Source organism: Gigantopelta aegis, chromosome 12, assembly GCF_016097555.1.
Source record: "Gigantopelta aegis isolate Gae_Host chromosome 12, Gae_host_genome, whole genome shotgun sequence".
Lineage (NCBI taxonomy): Eukaryota > Metazoa > Mollusca > Gastropoda > Neomphalida > Peltospiridae > Gigantopelta > Gigantopelta aegis.
In genome coordinates this window covers 38,337,475-38,352,183 of record NC_054710.1, presented here as the reverse complement: position 1 = coordinate 38,352,183, position 14,709 = coordinate 38,337,475, and the positions used below count along the sequence as shown (strand labels likewise).

General features: G+C 36.2%; 1 protein-coding gene across 1 annotated transcript; it reads right to left on the bottom strand.

The window, feature by feature from the left end:
• Positions 1-888: 888 nt before the first annotated feature.
• LOC121386325 (succinate dehydrogenase cytochrome b560 subunit, mitochondrial-like) lies at positions 889-13,541 on the bottom strand. Its single transcript, XM_041517194.1, has 6 exons — positions 13,441-13,541; positions 11,940-11,993; positions 10,286-10,384; positions 8,719-8,780; positions 5,953-6,116; positions 889-2,289 (listed from the first exon to the last, which is right to left on the bottom strand). Exons 1-6 carry the CDS (start codon positions 13,455-13,457, stop codon positions 2,182-2,184), a joined length of 504 nt encoding a protein of 167 aa, XP_041373128.1. The 5' UTR covers positions 13,458-13,541; the 3' UTR covers positions 889-2,181.
• Positions 13,542-14,709: the final 1,168 nt, after the last annotated feature.

Genomic DNA, 14,709 nt, shown 5'->3' with positions numbered 1-14,709 from the left:
GTTTTAAAAGTGCACTATTGCCATCCACATATTCACACACACTCAAGTTGAGTTTTTGCTTTGCTTAATGCTGGCCCTGGTCTTTGTGCACAGGAAACGGATCCAGTCATTTGAAGTCGTTGCCTCATCCACCCAATCACATTCTGACTGACATTTAAGTGCCTCGCGACTTCTCGTTGACCATGTTCAATCTGTATCTGACCTACTCCATTGCCCTTCTCAACATTAGTCAAAACACGACGCATTTTCAACTGAAGTGTGCGTGAATATGTGGATGGCAATCATGCACACTTTCATACCCATGGTGAGAACACATTGCATGGACACAACATACAGAATTTCAAACATGGTGCGTTGAGACGACCCATTTGTTGGGGTGATAGTAGGTACATCTACATGTGTTTGCATAACTTTTACCATTTAGTTGTGGCCTATAACCGGACGTACCATTACTCATATTGAAATCCAAATGCTACTTAGGAAACCTCACTCTGGGCCTAATCCACGATGGCCATACATTCCTTCTTTCATAATTAGTGTATTGGACTGGCATCCTTAACATGTGTAGTACTAACAATATGAGTGACGCCGAGTATATATATATATATACATATATATACACACACACACATATACATATATATATATATATATATATATATATACACACATATACACACCTATATACATACATACATATAAAATAGGAAACTCACTATATTTTCCCATTAGTAGCCAGGGATGTTTTATATGTACCATCCCATAGACAGAATAGCGCATGCTTCATATTAAGTTGGCCCACTGGGATACTGGCTATTTAAACCAATTTGGCGATGATGCTTTGCTTTGCAAAGAAGCCAAGTCGAAACAGCATTAAAAACAATCAACTGTGATCATTTATGTTTTATTACAAGCCATGTACATCTTGGCGAGATTTGAACGTATATATATGTTGTCTTTTTAATTTTTACAAGATATTGGTACATACAAAATGGCATCAAATACAGCTGGAGATTTCACGTAACCTATTAATCGGTTACACTTCCATTTATCTTATGTAATGAAACACACTGAATCGAAGAAGAGAATTGTACAAAATTCAAGTGTTTTGAACTATAACGGACAGTTTGTTTCACGGTAGCAAAGGTCAATTTTCTGCAGCAACACTTACTGTAGATACCAGGGCAGAAAGTTGCCAAAAAATATGGTGGTCCCAAAAATAATGGAGGTTGGCAAATTATGGTAAGCTAACCACAAACCACGAGAAAGATTTTAATGTGGAATAAATAGATGCAATACAAATATTAATAGTGGCTTATATGTTATAGATCTAAAGTAGATCGCTCAAATAATAGCATTATTTGGACGACTAATGCCATTATTTTTTTAATATTCAAGTCGCCCAAATGGGACATTGGTCGCACTTGGCGACTTGGCCACAGGCCGTTTCGAGACCTGAAATACGATAACATGGTGCTGATTTTGACATGCTTTTCAGTAACCAAGACTTAAATCCATGGTTCCTGTTTCCATAACTACAGGTGCTGTATATATGATAACATAGTGCTGACATCGACATGGTCATCAGTAACCGAGACCAAGTCGTTGGTTTCTGTTACGATACCCTAACTACAGGTACAAGCAGCGCAACCGTTGCCACATTTTTTTCCCAAATTCTTATCCTTTACAATTATACACATTGTTCCTGGTGGCTATAGCCACCTGTATGTATTTTTCTCAACGGTCAAACTTTTATAGATACAGTATGTTTAAAAGTCTGAACCATAAAAAGCCATGCACCAAATGCTCTAGGAAGTCCTTGACCAATTCCACAAATCATACCAATATGATAGTATTGATACCCAGTTGTAAATGAAAATGGAACTTTTAACTATTTGATGCTGTCCCAATCACTCCACCACCCAAAACCTCCCCAGATAACAATAAAAAATGTGAAATTGGATAAAAATCTGAAAAAATACATCATTTACTCAGCAATGACAAGTTGGAAGTCTGAATTCAGTGTTAATCATAAGAATTGAAACTTTGTAAGCACAACTGAATACATTTGTTATCAACAGACGATTGTTTTATTGAAATTCTATCAATTGTAGTCCGAAATGGCATTCAGCAATATTAACAGCACTAGTTCACGAAGCGTCACAATTTTCACGACTGTTTTTACATCAAGAAGACGAAACCAGAGGCTACGGCAAACGTGAGCGCCATGACGAAGTACGCCGACTTGTAGAGTTCCTTCAGTCCGAACCCCACGCCACCATCCCAGGCCTGAAAATAAACACATATACTGTAAATCATGAAATAATTAAAACATTTTTAAATATTTATTTTCCCCAGTCCATTCTGACCATATTGGGAAGCCTTGAATTCATGGCTTTACATCAAAGTGATACAATTTATATACAAGTACATCTATCTAATTTGTGGTATAATAATGTTATACAGTCATATATAACAATTTGATACATAAATGCATTTGTAATGTTTCTATATAAATGGATTGGGTAATATGTTTGCACCATCACCGAGACACAGCGAGTGCTGAACGCAAGATACATCGATCTGTTTGAATTATGGCCAGTTCTGGGCTGAAAAAGTTGAGTCCGCCCAAGCTACCAATTATCCAACACACAAACCCGTGGAAAGAGACACGTTTTCAAACTCAATATTTTCGACACAGTCGCGCCCCTTCCCCTCCACCCCCCAACTCCCCCACATTACATACGCATGCTGTTCTGACTGACAGCTACATAAATATAACAGTTTACGTTATTTCCGCTCTTAATGAAAAGACAGAAAATAATGGAGTTTATTCGATTGTCACCTTCAGTACTCAAGTGCGTGCGTGACATCGGCAATAAATTTGTCGACTTCAGTGACAGTAATAAAAGTTTAATTATTTTTATCAAATAATATTTGAATTAAAATCCTATTTTAGGTCCCTAAATTTAACAGCGACACTACTAATACAAATAATTAGCGCCAGTGATTTTGGTTCAAATGTGCAATTTACATATGGATCAATTATTTATATATATGCGTACGCGGGTACAATGTAGGCTCATACCTATTATTACCTACGTCATCGAAACGGGAATGGACTCATGTGTGGGAGTGGATGCGTTTGCATGTGTACAATAGGAAGAAGGATGTCGAAAATCACAACTTTTTTTGTATCGTACTAAGTGAATGGCCCCGTAAAACATTTTTCAGACTTTTTCTTCTTTGGAGCAGATGCCATGATGTCAATATTACATTTTTTGGTTGGGTTTGATTTGAGCGCGGTGTCGAACTCTGATTCGGGTTTACTTGAACACTGAGAAGTATGGAGAACACTAAAATCCGAATCGGGTGTCGTGATTGTGTTGAAAACTATCTCCCGAACTCTGATTCGGGTTTACTTGAACACTGAGAAGTATGGCGAACACTAAAATCCGAATCGGGTGTCGTGCATTTTGTGTTAAAAACTATCTCCTGTAGTTTTATATGAGAAACATTATTATTTGTATAATATAAATATTTTAATTTTTTTAATCGATATAATAATCATGGGAAACGAAATTTCGATTCCGTGGTTTTGCTGACACGCTACCGGTAACGATTGTTACCGTGAAATTGATGGCCTGGATTTGCGGGTGTTATTGTCTATTTGATGCCCACAAATGTTTAATAATTCATGTCGGGCTAACGCCTTTGGTCAAAAATGACATTTGCAGAATCAAATAAACAATAACACCCAGGGCTTCTAGATTATGGTAGCCCCACTCCCATGGCCAGTAATATTCAATGTTGTGCTAGTAAATAAATACTATTGCCATGCCCAATGGCTAGTGAATTTTTGTTGTCAAATGTTGCAGTTACACATGTAAGTCTATTTTGATTAATTCTGAAACCGGTTGGAACAGCAGCATTTCGAACTCTACACTAAATAATTAACTCCATTTGATTAATAATTCTGAACCTGGTTGGAACAGCAGCATTTCGAACTCTACACTAAATAATTAACTCCATTTGATTAATAATTCTGAACCCGGTTGGAACAGCAGAATTTCGAACCCAGTTGGAATGGCAGTATTTCGAACTCTGCACTAAATAATTAACTCCATTTGATTAAAAAAAAAAAAAAAAAAAAGGTTTTATTTAACGACACACTCAACACATTTTATTTACGGTTATATGGCGTCAGACATATGGTCCATTTGATTAATAATTCTGAACCTGGTTGGAATGGCAGCATTTCGAACTCTGCACTAAATAATTAACTCCATTTGATTAATAATTCTGAACCTGGATGGAATGGCAACATTTCGAACTCTGCACTAAATAATTAACTCCATATGGTTAATTCTGAAACCGGTTGGAACAGCAACATTTCGAACTCTGCACTATATAATTAACTCCATTTGATTAATAATTCTGAACCTGGTTGGAATGGCAGCATTTCGAACTATACACTAAATAATGAACTCCATATGATTAATTTTGAAACTGGTTGTAACAGCGGCATTTCGAGCTCTTCACTAAATAATTAACTATTTGATTAATAATTCTGAACCCGGTTGGAACAGCAGCATTTCGAACTCTGCACTATATAATTAACTCCATTTGATTAATAATTCTGAACCTGGTTGGAATGGCAGCATTTCAAACTATACACTAAATAATGAACTCCATATGATTAATTTTGAAACTGGTTGTAACAGCGGCATTTCGAGCTCTGCACTAAATAATTAACTCTATTTGATTAATAATTCTGAACCCGGTTGGAATGGCAGCATTTCAAACTCTGCACTAAATAATTAACTCCATTTGATTAATAATTCTGAACCCGGTTGGAACAGCAGCATTTCGAACCTGGTTGGAATGGCAGTATTTCGTATTCTGCACTAAATAATTAACTCCATTTGATTAATAATTCTGAAACTGGTTGGAACAGCAGCATTTCAAACTCTGCACTAAATAATTAACTCCATTTGATTAAAATAAAAGAGAAAGAAATGTTTTATTTAACGACACACTCAACATATTTTATTTACGGTTATATGGCGTCAGACATATGGTCCATTTGATTAATAATTCTGAACCCGGTTGGAATGGCAGCATTTCGAACTCTGCATTAAATAATTAACTCCATGTGATTAATTCTGAAACAAGTTGGAACAGCAGCATTTCGAACCCTGCACTAAATAATTAACTCCATATGATTAATTCTGAAACTGGTTGGAACAGCAGTATTTCAAACTCTGCATTAAATAATTAACTCCATATGATTAATTCTGAAACCGGTTGGAACAGCAGCATTTCGAACTCTGCATTAAATAATTAACTCCATATGATTAATTCTGGAACAGTTCTCAACTTCTAGACACCTGTAATCGGCTCAAAGTCGCTTAAACTTGTCTTCTCAGAACCACAGGAACCTTGTAAGTGTATAAAATAAGAATATTTCAATCAATCAATGGATGTTAGAATGTTCAGAACAGTCCAGGAAGGGGATGGGGGGAATGAACTAAGGGGATGGGGGGAATGAACTAAGGTCAGGTTAGGTATAAAAAAAAGTGACTAACTTGAAATTTGTTTTATTTAAACTAGAGCACACTGATTAATCAGTGGCTACTGGACATCAAACACTTGATGAATTAACACATTTATATACTGTCATAGAAGAAACCTGCTACATTTTTCCAATAGTAACAACTGATCTTTTATCTGCACTTTCCCACACAGGACAGTACATACCACCACCTTTGATTATATACTTATTTTATATTAGTGTGTGCAGCACAAAAGTCTGTTGGGGTATGTTTGTAAACAAACAAACAACGTAAATTTAATTCATAAAACAATTGTTAAAACAACACATCTTGGTAACAACTCTGAAATAATGCACTAACACTGGTTGGGCATGAGTGACAAAACAAATGAACTTACCAGATGCCGAAATCCATTAAGGTAATGGTATGTGACTGGTCCGGCCAATGCATATTTGAATGCGTAAATAATCAAGGGTGGCACGTTGAGATCTTTTATCATGTCGAAGTACGTGCAGAAGTCACTGGGTAGGCACATCAATGTGATGGCAACTCCAGAGATGGCTGCAAAACAAAACACACACGGTCAAAATTACTCCAGAAAACATAAGTAGTAAACAAGCATTCTGAGAGTACTGCTAAAGCAATACACGTCCCCTCCCCCCCTCCCCCAATGTCCCCCAACGAGCCCAACAAACATTTCAAGTTCAAAGGCTGTAACTGTGAAAAATTAGTAAATTGCCATGAAAGTCAAACTTGATCTGTAACATTACATGATAAAGCTATACACACAATTTCAGATCAATATCTTGTAAAAAGAAAAGAAAAGAAGTTTGGGACACTATATGTGGGACAGATGGACAAAAATTAAACATATAATAGTTCGAATGGACCAGTAGGAGTCTTACAAATAGCATAATTAGTATATCATTTTCACAAGAGTGTTAAAAAAAAAAATATATATTTTTTGCTACCCTCCTCTTCCTTGCTATCACCCTCCCTCCTCAAATAACGCCTCACCTTCAATACTACCCTCTTTAGAGTGTCCATAAAAAATGCTAATGGAAGGAAATGTTTTATTTAACGACACACTCAACACATTTTATTTACGGTTATATGGCACCAGACATATGGTTAAGGACCACACAGATATTGAAAGAGGAAACCTGCTGTCACCACTTCATGAACTACTCTTTTCAATTAGCAGCAAGGGACATTTTATATGCACCATTCCACAGACAGGATAGTATATACCATGGCCTTTGTTACACCAGTTGTGGAGCATTGGCTGAAATGAGAAATAGCCCAATGGGTCCACCGATGGGAATCGATCCTGGACCGACTGTGCATCAAGTAAACGCTTTACCACTGGGCTACGTCGCCCCAAATGCTAATGATGCATCAAAGGATATTTTAAATCAATACTGTTGTTGGTTTTCTTTTCATTTTTGAAGTAATGCTAGTAATATTGCCCTTCTATCTAACCAGCATAACCACAGGAAAATGTTGATAATTATTAACTTTACATTTTGCCGTTACCATAGTTTGACACCCAATAGCTGATGCATTTTTCAAGCTGGGGTGTCGTTAAACATTTATTCGACTCTATTCAATATTAACGGCCCTTTAATGACACTGTCCAAAATGTCTTGGCAGCAAAAAATATACAATACAACATACAATATCAATCGTAAAAATATTTGTAAATAAAACTAACTGCACTATCAAGAATTTAATATAGCTATGCTAGCCACATGAATACATACACATAACAAGACACATTTTAAAAATGGTATTGCAAATAACTAGAGAGCTTCCAAGTTTTTGCTGTGTTGCCATCACATACGGCATCATATGAAGACAATTTCCTTTCTCTGGTATAATAATGAACTATACTGAACTCCAATGAAAACACATCACTTAATTTTCACTTGTTATTGCTATCGCATGTGTGACGTTGCTATAAAACACTCCAATAACCCCAACCCTTGTATACCATTTTTGGTTCACTATTGCATTCCAGAATAAATCTGGGGCAGGACGTAGCCCAGTGGTAAAGCGTTCACTTCATGCGTGGTCGGTCTGGGATCAACCCCCGTTGGTGGGCCCATTGGGCTATTTCTCACTCCAGCCAGCACCACTGATATCTATCGAAGACTGTGGTATCTTATCCTGTCTGTGGGATGGTGCATATAAAAGATCCCTTGCTGCTAATCAAAAAGAGTAGCCCATGAAGTGGTGACAGCAGGTTTCCTATCTCAATATCTGTGTGGTCTTTAACCATATGTCCGACGCCATATAACCGTAAATAAAATGTATTGAAAGAAAGAAAGAAATGTTTTATTTAATGATGCACTCAACACATTTTATTTACGGTTATATGGCGTCAGACATATGGTTAAGGACCACACAGATTCTAAGAGGAAACCCGCTGTCGCCACTACATGGGCTACTCTTCCGATTAGCAGCAAGAGATCTTTTATTTGCGCTTCCCACAGGCAGGATAGCACAAACCATGGCCTTTGTTGAACCAGTTATGGATCATTGGTCGGTGCAAGTGGTTTACACCTACCCATTGAGCCTTGCGGAGCACTCACTCAGGGTTTGGAGTCGGTATCTGGATTAAAAATCCCATGCCTCGACTGGGATCCGAACCCAGTACCTACCAGCCTGTAGACTGATGGCCTGCCACGAAAAATGTATTGAGTGCGTCGTTAAATAAAACACTTCCTTCCTTCCTTCTTCCAGAATAAATCTACTTTTACAAAATCAGTCAAATGTATTATATTTTCTTGTCATGTATCCTTTTTACAACTACAAATGTGACTGATACATTTTCAGTGAAGTTAAATATATTTCACTGTTACATGCCATGACAAAATCAGGTTATTGTAGGAACCATTGGAATTACTAAAAACAAGTGAAAATCAGGTTTCTGAGAATTGAAAATTTGCACAAACTATTTCTGGGTTATTAAAAAATAAATTCAGGTAACCCATATTGTAAATTCAGTGTTTGAATGAAAAATAGGATATGCAAACTTTTAACATTTGTGCAATGATTTGAGAATGAAAAAAACCGGGTATGAAAATACACTTTTCGCAAATGTAAAAGTATACATCAAAACAAAATCCACACAACACAAGAAAAAAAAACAATCACTCACCTAAAGACATTGTTACACCAGAGATCCGATGTGCTAAGGATGTCATCATGGCTAAATGCGGCCTGTGAAAAAAAGAAGAAATTCAAAAACCAAATTCAACAGCGACAAAAAAAACTAAAAAACCCAGCAGTGTCATTTAGATCTCTTCAAAAATTATCATATTTGGGGAGGCAAAAACAAATGTTTGTTTTGTTCAACTACACCACTAGAGCACATTGATTATTAATCACTGACTATTGGATGTCAAACATTTGGTAATTCAGACATACATGTAGTCTTAGAAAGGAAACCCACTACATTTTTCCATTCAGGTCAGGTCAGTGTTTAACGTGCACATTCAGAACAAGCTGTTGTAGCACAGGGCAGTTTTCCAATTAGTAGCAAGGGATCTTTTACATGCACCATCTCACAGACAGGGTAGCACATACCACGTTCTATGATATACCAGTCGTGGTGCACTGGCTGGAACAAGAAATACATGTAGCCCAATGGGTCCATGGACGGGGATCGATCCCAAACCGCGCATCAAGCGAGCGCTTTACCACCAGGCCATGTCCTGCCCCTCAACAAGAACAAAAAAACCAGAGTGCCATTTAGATCTGGTAAAAACATTATCACATTCCTGGAGGCAACGTAGATGTACATAAGTTTTTTCTCTATGCCTAAAATACATTGTAGTAATTTATGTTTAAAAGAACCCTTGCTGGTAATGGAAAACTGTAGCAGATTTTCTGTGAAGACGACATGTCAGAATGACCAACCTTTTAATATCCAATAGCTATGATACATGAATAAATGTCATCTAAAAGCTCTAGTTGTGTTATTAAACTAATAAAACACCTTCAGTAAATAACGTTACTAACACAGTTCTGTGCTAGGTGTAGTAGCTGTAATATCATATCATGCTTGTAGTAGTTTTTTAAGTGTAGTACTAGTAGTTTCTGGACTCAACTTAAGAATTTATCTCCCATGGCAATTTTTTAAAGAATTGCCATGGATGAAACAGCCCACCGATGGCAGTTTTCAGCCTGCCTATGGCAATTATTTTTTTAAAGTGATATTTGCAGAAAATATATATGACTGAAATGTTATTTTGATTTATGTATAAACATATTTCAAATGTGAAAATATTAAATATTGGCAGATTATGTACACCTGGTGTATATATTTTGCCATTGTTGAGGAGTTCTACTGACGACACAAAAGTGCCATTGGTAATGCTCTCTACCTACGGCAATTCATACCTCAACGACGGCAATTGCCGTCGGTGCCGTCTTTAAGTTCGAGCCCTGAGTTTAATCATACATGTACAGGCATGGCGGAAGCAAGTAGACATTGCAGGGGCTGACCGAGATTGAGGGCATAAAGCAAAATTTCTAGGGGGTCTGGGGGGTATCCTCCCACGTAAAATTTTTAAAACTAAATGTCCTGAAATGCAATTTCCTGAATTCTACAAGTAAAATTTATCTCTGGCTTAAGATTTACTACCAACATTATTTTTTATTCAGAATATTTTTTTTTTGGGGGGGGGGGGGGGGGACCTGGTATAGTAGTTTTAATATCCTACTTGTAAGAGGAAAGAAACGGAGACATTGGTCGCTCCAATTCTCTGTTCTTCTTCCAGAAATTGCTCATTTCATCATAAGCTGAGGATGTCATCGGCAACCTGAAAACAACAAATTACATGTCAGTAAAATAAACATTTAAGTAGAAACTTTATATCCATTTTCTGTTAGTTCATAACAATTTGTTTTACCAAATAGCTGCCTGCTAAAAGCAAATAGCTATATTTTTTTTTAGACCTACATAAAATTCACCTGCTAAAACCACCAAATTGCAGGTATTTTTTCATGACATACATGTAGATGTATGCACGATTATCTTCTTAGTAAACTTATGGTGGAGCCTTTTCCATCAGCAATATAGAATTGAAACATGGATAAACGTTAATGATTTTCATGTATATTATTGCTCCTAAAAATTAAGAATTCTGGAGAGATTTAAAATACTGTCAAAAATAAGATGGAAAGAACAACCTACAAATTTTAGAGATGCCATGTTACCATATTTTTAGTTGGATGCTAAAAAATCTTAGGAGATAAAATCTAGGTGCGCTTGTGCAAGAAAGCAGGATTGTGCCCTTCAGATGTGAGATAAACTTTAGGTGTACTTGAGCAAGAAAGCATGATTGTGCCCTTCAGATATGAGATAAAAATATAGGTGCACTTGGGCAAGAAAGCATGATTGTGCCCTTCAGATGTGAGATAAACTTTAGGTGCACTTGGGCAAGAAAGCATGATTGTGCCCTTCAGATGTGAGATAAACTTTAGGTGCACTTGGGCAAGAAAGCATGATTGTGCCGTTCAGATGTGAGATAAACTGTAGGTGCACTTGGGCAAGAAAGCATGATTGTGCCCTTCAGATGTGAGATAAAATATAGGTGCACTTGGGCAAGAAAGCATGATTGTGCCGTTCAGATGTGAGATGAAATATAGGTGCACTTGGGCAAGAAAGCATGATTGTGCCGTTCAGATGTGAGATAAACTGTAGGTGCACTTGGGCAAGAAAGCATGATTGTGCCCTTCAGATGTGAGATAAAATATAGGTGCACTTGGGCAAGAAAGCATGATTGTGCCGTTCAGATGTGAGATGAAATATAGGTGCACTTGGGCAAGAAAGCATGATTGTGCCGTTCAGATGTGAGATAAACTGTAGGTGCACTTGGGCAAGAAAGCATGATTGTGCCCTTGATTGTGCCCTTCAGATGTGAGATAAAATATAGGTGCACTTGGGCAAGAAAGCATGATTGTGCCGTTCAGATGTGAGATAAACTGTAGGTGCACTTGGGCAAGAAAGCATGATTGTGCCGTTCAGATGTGAGATAAACTGTAGGTGCACTTGGGCAAGAAAGCATGATTGTGCTCTTCAAATGTGAGATAAACTGTAGGTGCACTTGGGCAAGAAAGCATGATTGTGCTCTTCGGATGATTCAATTAAACAGCAACTCTTCAAACAATTGTACTTTCATAAATACAAGACAGCACATACCACATTTCATACTTATTGCAAGTACTTATTGCAAATACTTATTTAAATGCGCAAATACACATACATTCACAAGTATGCAAACAGATACATGTAACTTTAGTTTATGCACTGTATATAACACATTTATGCTATTTACTCTGGACATTTATGAGATTAATTAAAATTATACTTACTTTTTATTAAAAAAAAGTGCCTGCTGCCTCAGCAAGTTCTTACAGCCTAGTGACCTGAAATAAAAACATAAAACATTAATAATATTATAATAATAAAAAAAAAAATAATAATAATACAGTAAAACTCCTCAAAACCTGACCCTCTTTAAGTGGATGTTTTTCAACTAGGTACAACAAAAAGTTTAATGTCAACTGTCAAAATGCCAATGGTACCGTTTAAATGTCAGTGGAAAAACTATTAAAGTGGTACCCAGGTCAAAATGTCAACTTTCAGATTATATATAATTTGTAATAAAACCCAAAAACTTACTAAATTGTATAACCTTTCATTTGGCCAATCAGGACACTGTTTGCATACATATTTATGACAACATTAAATGTGTATATGATTTTCTCAATAACAGAACATGGGTGATGCGATGGACTTTTTTGTTTTTAAATGCCAGTAACTCATTTGTTTGGTATTAAAGACAGGCTGGCTACTGAGATATACAACCAACAATGGAACATCCTCTAATTATTCCAAATGTTGTAATGAGCAAGGAACTCGATTTTCCCAACCACAACACATAAAAAGTTTGTTTTATTTAACGACGCCACTAGAGCATGTGCATTGATTTTTTTATCTTATCATTCAACCACAACACATACATCTCTCTCTCCTTCTGTATCTCTCTTTCTGGATCTTGCTCGCTCTCTCTCTCTCTCTCTCTCTCTCTCTCTCTCTCTCTCTCTCTCTCTGGCTCTGTCTCTCTCACATACACAAACTGACAAAGGTTGACATTTTGACTGATATAATCACATTAATGGTAGATATTGTGTCTATTGACCATTGAGATGATTGACATTTTAGCATGAGTTCGACCCGTACCCTCCTTTCAATGGTTAAGGTTAGTTTTAGGGTTAGGGTTACTCGGTTAGTGTTTAGAGCTTTGATATAGAGGGATACGGGTCAAACTCTTTCCGATATTTTGTCTGCACACTGGTGAGAATACTGTTATTGGAATTTTGAATGAAATCTAACCCTAATATTTATAATATAAATTTTTACATTACATTTTTTTATGGGGAATGTGGAGGGGACTTCTTGACAAGGCAGGGCACTATCCCCCAAGCCCAAGGCTCCAAAAACTGACCTATGCACAGTTTGGGTTAACCACAACTGAGTTTATTAGGTAATAAAATGGTGTTTAAATCTAAAATACCATGCTTTATAACTGAACTTTAATTCAGTGGTGGTATGGGAGTGGGGGGAAGGGGGAAGGGGGAAAGTCTATCCTCTGCTGTATCATTCGGTATCAAGGACACTGGGTGTCAAGGTCGTTGACTCGGCTGCAAGATAAAATTAAAAACAAAACAAAATGAGCGCAATCGCAGACACGAAATAACACTTGAGGTAAATACTCATGTAAATCTTGGAGTATTTTCTCGTGACAACACAAATCGTGCCATAAATTAAGCTACAACCCAATATAAATTGGTAAAAAGCCAAAGCCGATACCTTATGAGCAATGCCATTTTGGTTGCCTTGTACCAAACATTGAACTTCCGGATATTTGCGTCATCTGACCCTAACTTGAACGGTAGAACAAGTTAAAACACTGTGTCATCTCATTTTATTGGAAGTAAATTAAATGTTAGGTGTCACTCTTACTATATGTGCATTGCCTGAATATTTGCATATTATAATATAAAATTTAAAAATGGGAATTAATTAAGTGTAAGTAACCCTTCCAGTTTACTTATCAAAAAGTCAGAATGGTTTCAAAAACTAGTATACAGTGCATAAACTTCACAGAACAATATAAAAGACATAATATTTTGTTTTAAACTTTAAGCACGCTATGCATTCAAAATAATATAGCTGGTATTATGAGTCATTTTGTTGGACATTTTTTTTTTTGAACAAAGTATTTCAAATATTGTAATCACTATTCGTTTAAATTAATTTTAATATTCTATGGAAAATACAGTCTAAACAACTAGTTTTAACTATAAAATTACAGAAAAAGAAAGACGCACTCAACACATTTTATTTACGGTTCTATGGCGTCAGACATATGGTTAAGGACCACACAGATTTTGAGAGGAAACCCGCTGTCGCCACTACATGGGCTACTCTTTCCGATTAGCAGCAAGGGATCTATAAAAGTACAGAAGTCACTCGCTTATAAATAATAAATGGTTGGATGAATGAGGTATTCTGTAGAATGTGTTTTATATATATATATATATATATATATATATATATATATATATATATAAATGTAGACAGAAAACTGACGTGATTATGATTATAGATGAATAAAGAGAAAGAAAATTAATATTTGTTTAACAACACCCTTTACATATTTTGTAATGAGAGTTGTTCCAGATATTGTAATTATTACGTTATGCCTTGTCCCGTGTTTATAAAACGTTTGTAGTCTAGACTCAACTTTAGAAGAAAAAAAAAAAAAACCCCACAAAAAACCCAAACAACAAAAAAAAAAACCCCAAACAAACAACAACAACAACAACCACCCAATAACAACAAAAACCAAACAACAATACCCCCCAACCCCCCCTCACCCCCCCCCCCCACAAAACCCACATACAAATAGGAGAGGGTGGGTTTGATTTTTATTATAATTAAATTTTAAGTAGAAATAATAACACAATGCATCGATCTTTGAACAGTTATATTTAAAAAGAAAACCAAAAAGAAAGTAAGTGTTCAATCAATCAAATCAAATCAAATCAAATCAAATCAAATCAATCAATCAATCAA

Bases quoted from the DNA above. Each gene is read 5' to 3' on its own strand.
- LOC121386325 (XM_041517194.1), bottom strand. The intron at 10,385-11,939 runs GTAAGTATAATT...TGTTGTTTTCAG, and splicing joins GCACTTTTTTTTAATAAAAA to GTTGCCGATGACATCCTCAG. The intron at 2,290-5,952 runs GTAAGTTCATTT...GTTTATTTTCAG, and splicing joins TTAATGGATTTCGGCATCTG to GCCTGGGATGGTGGCGTGGG.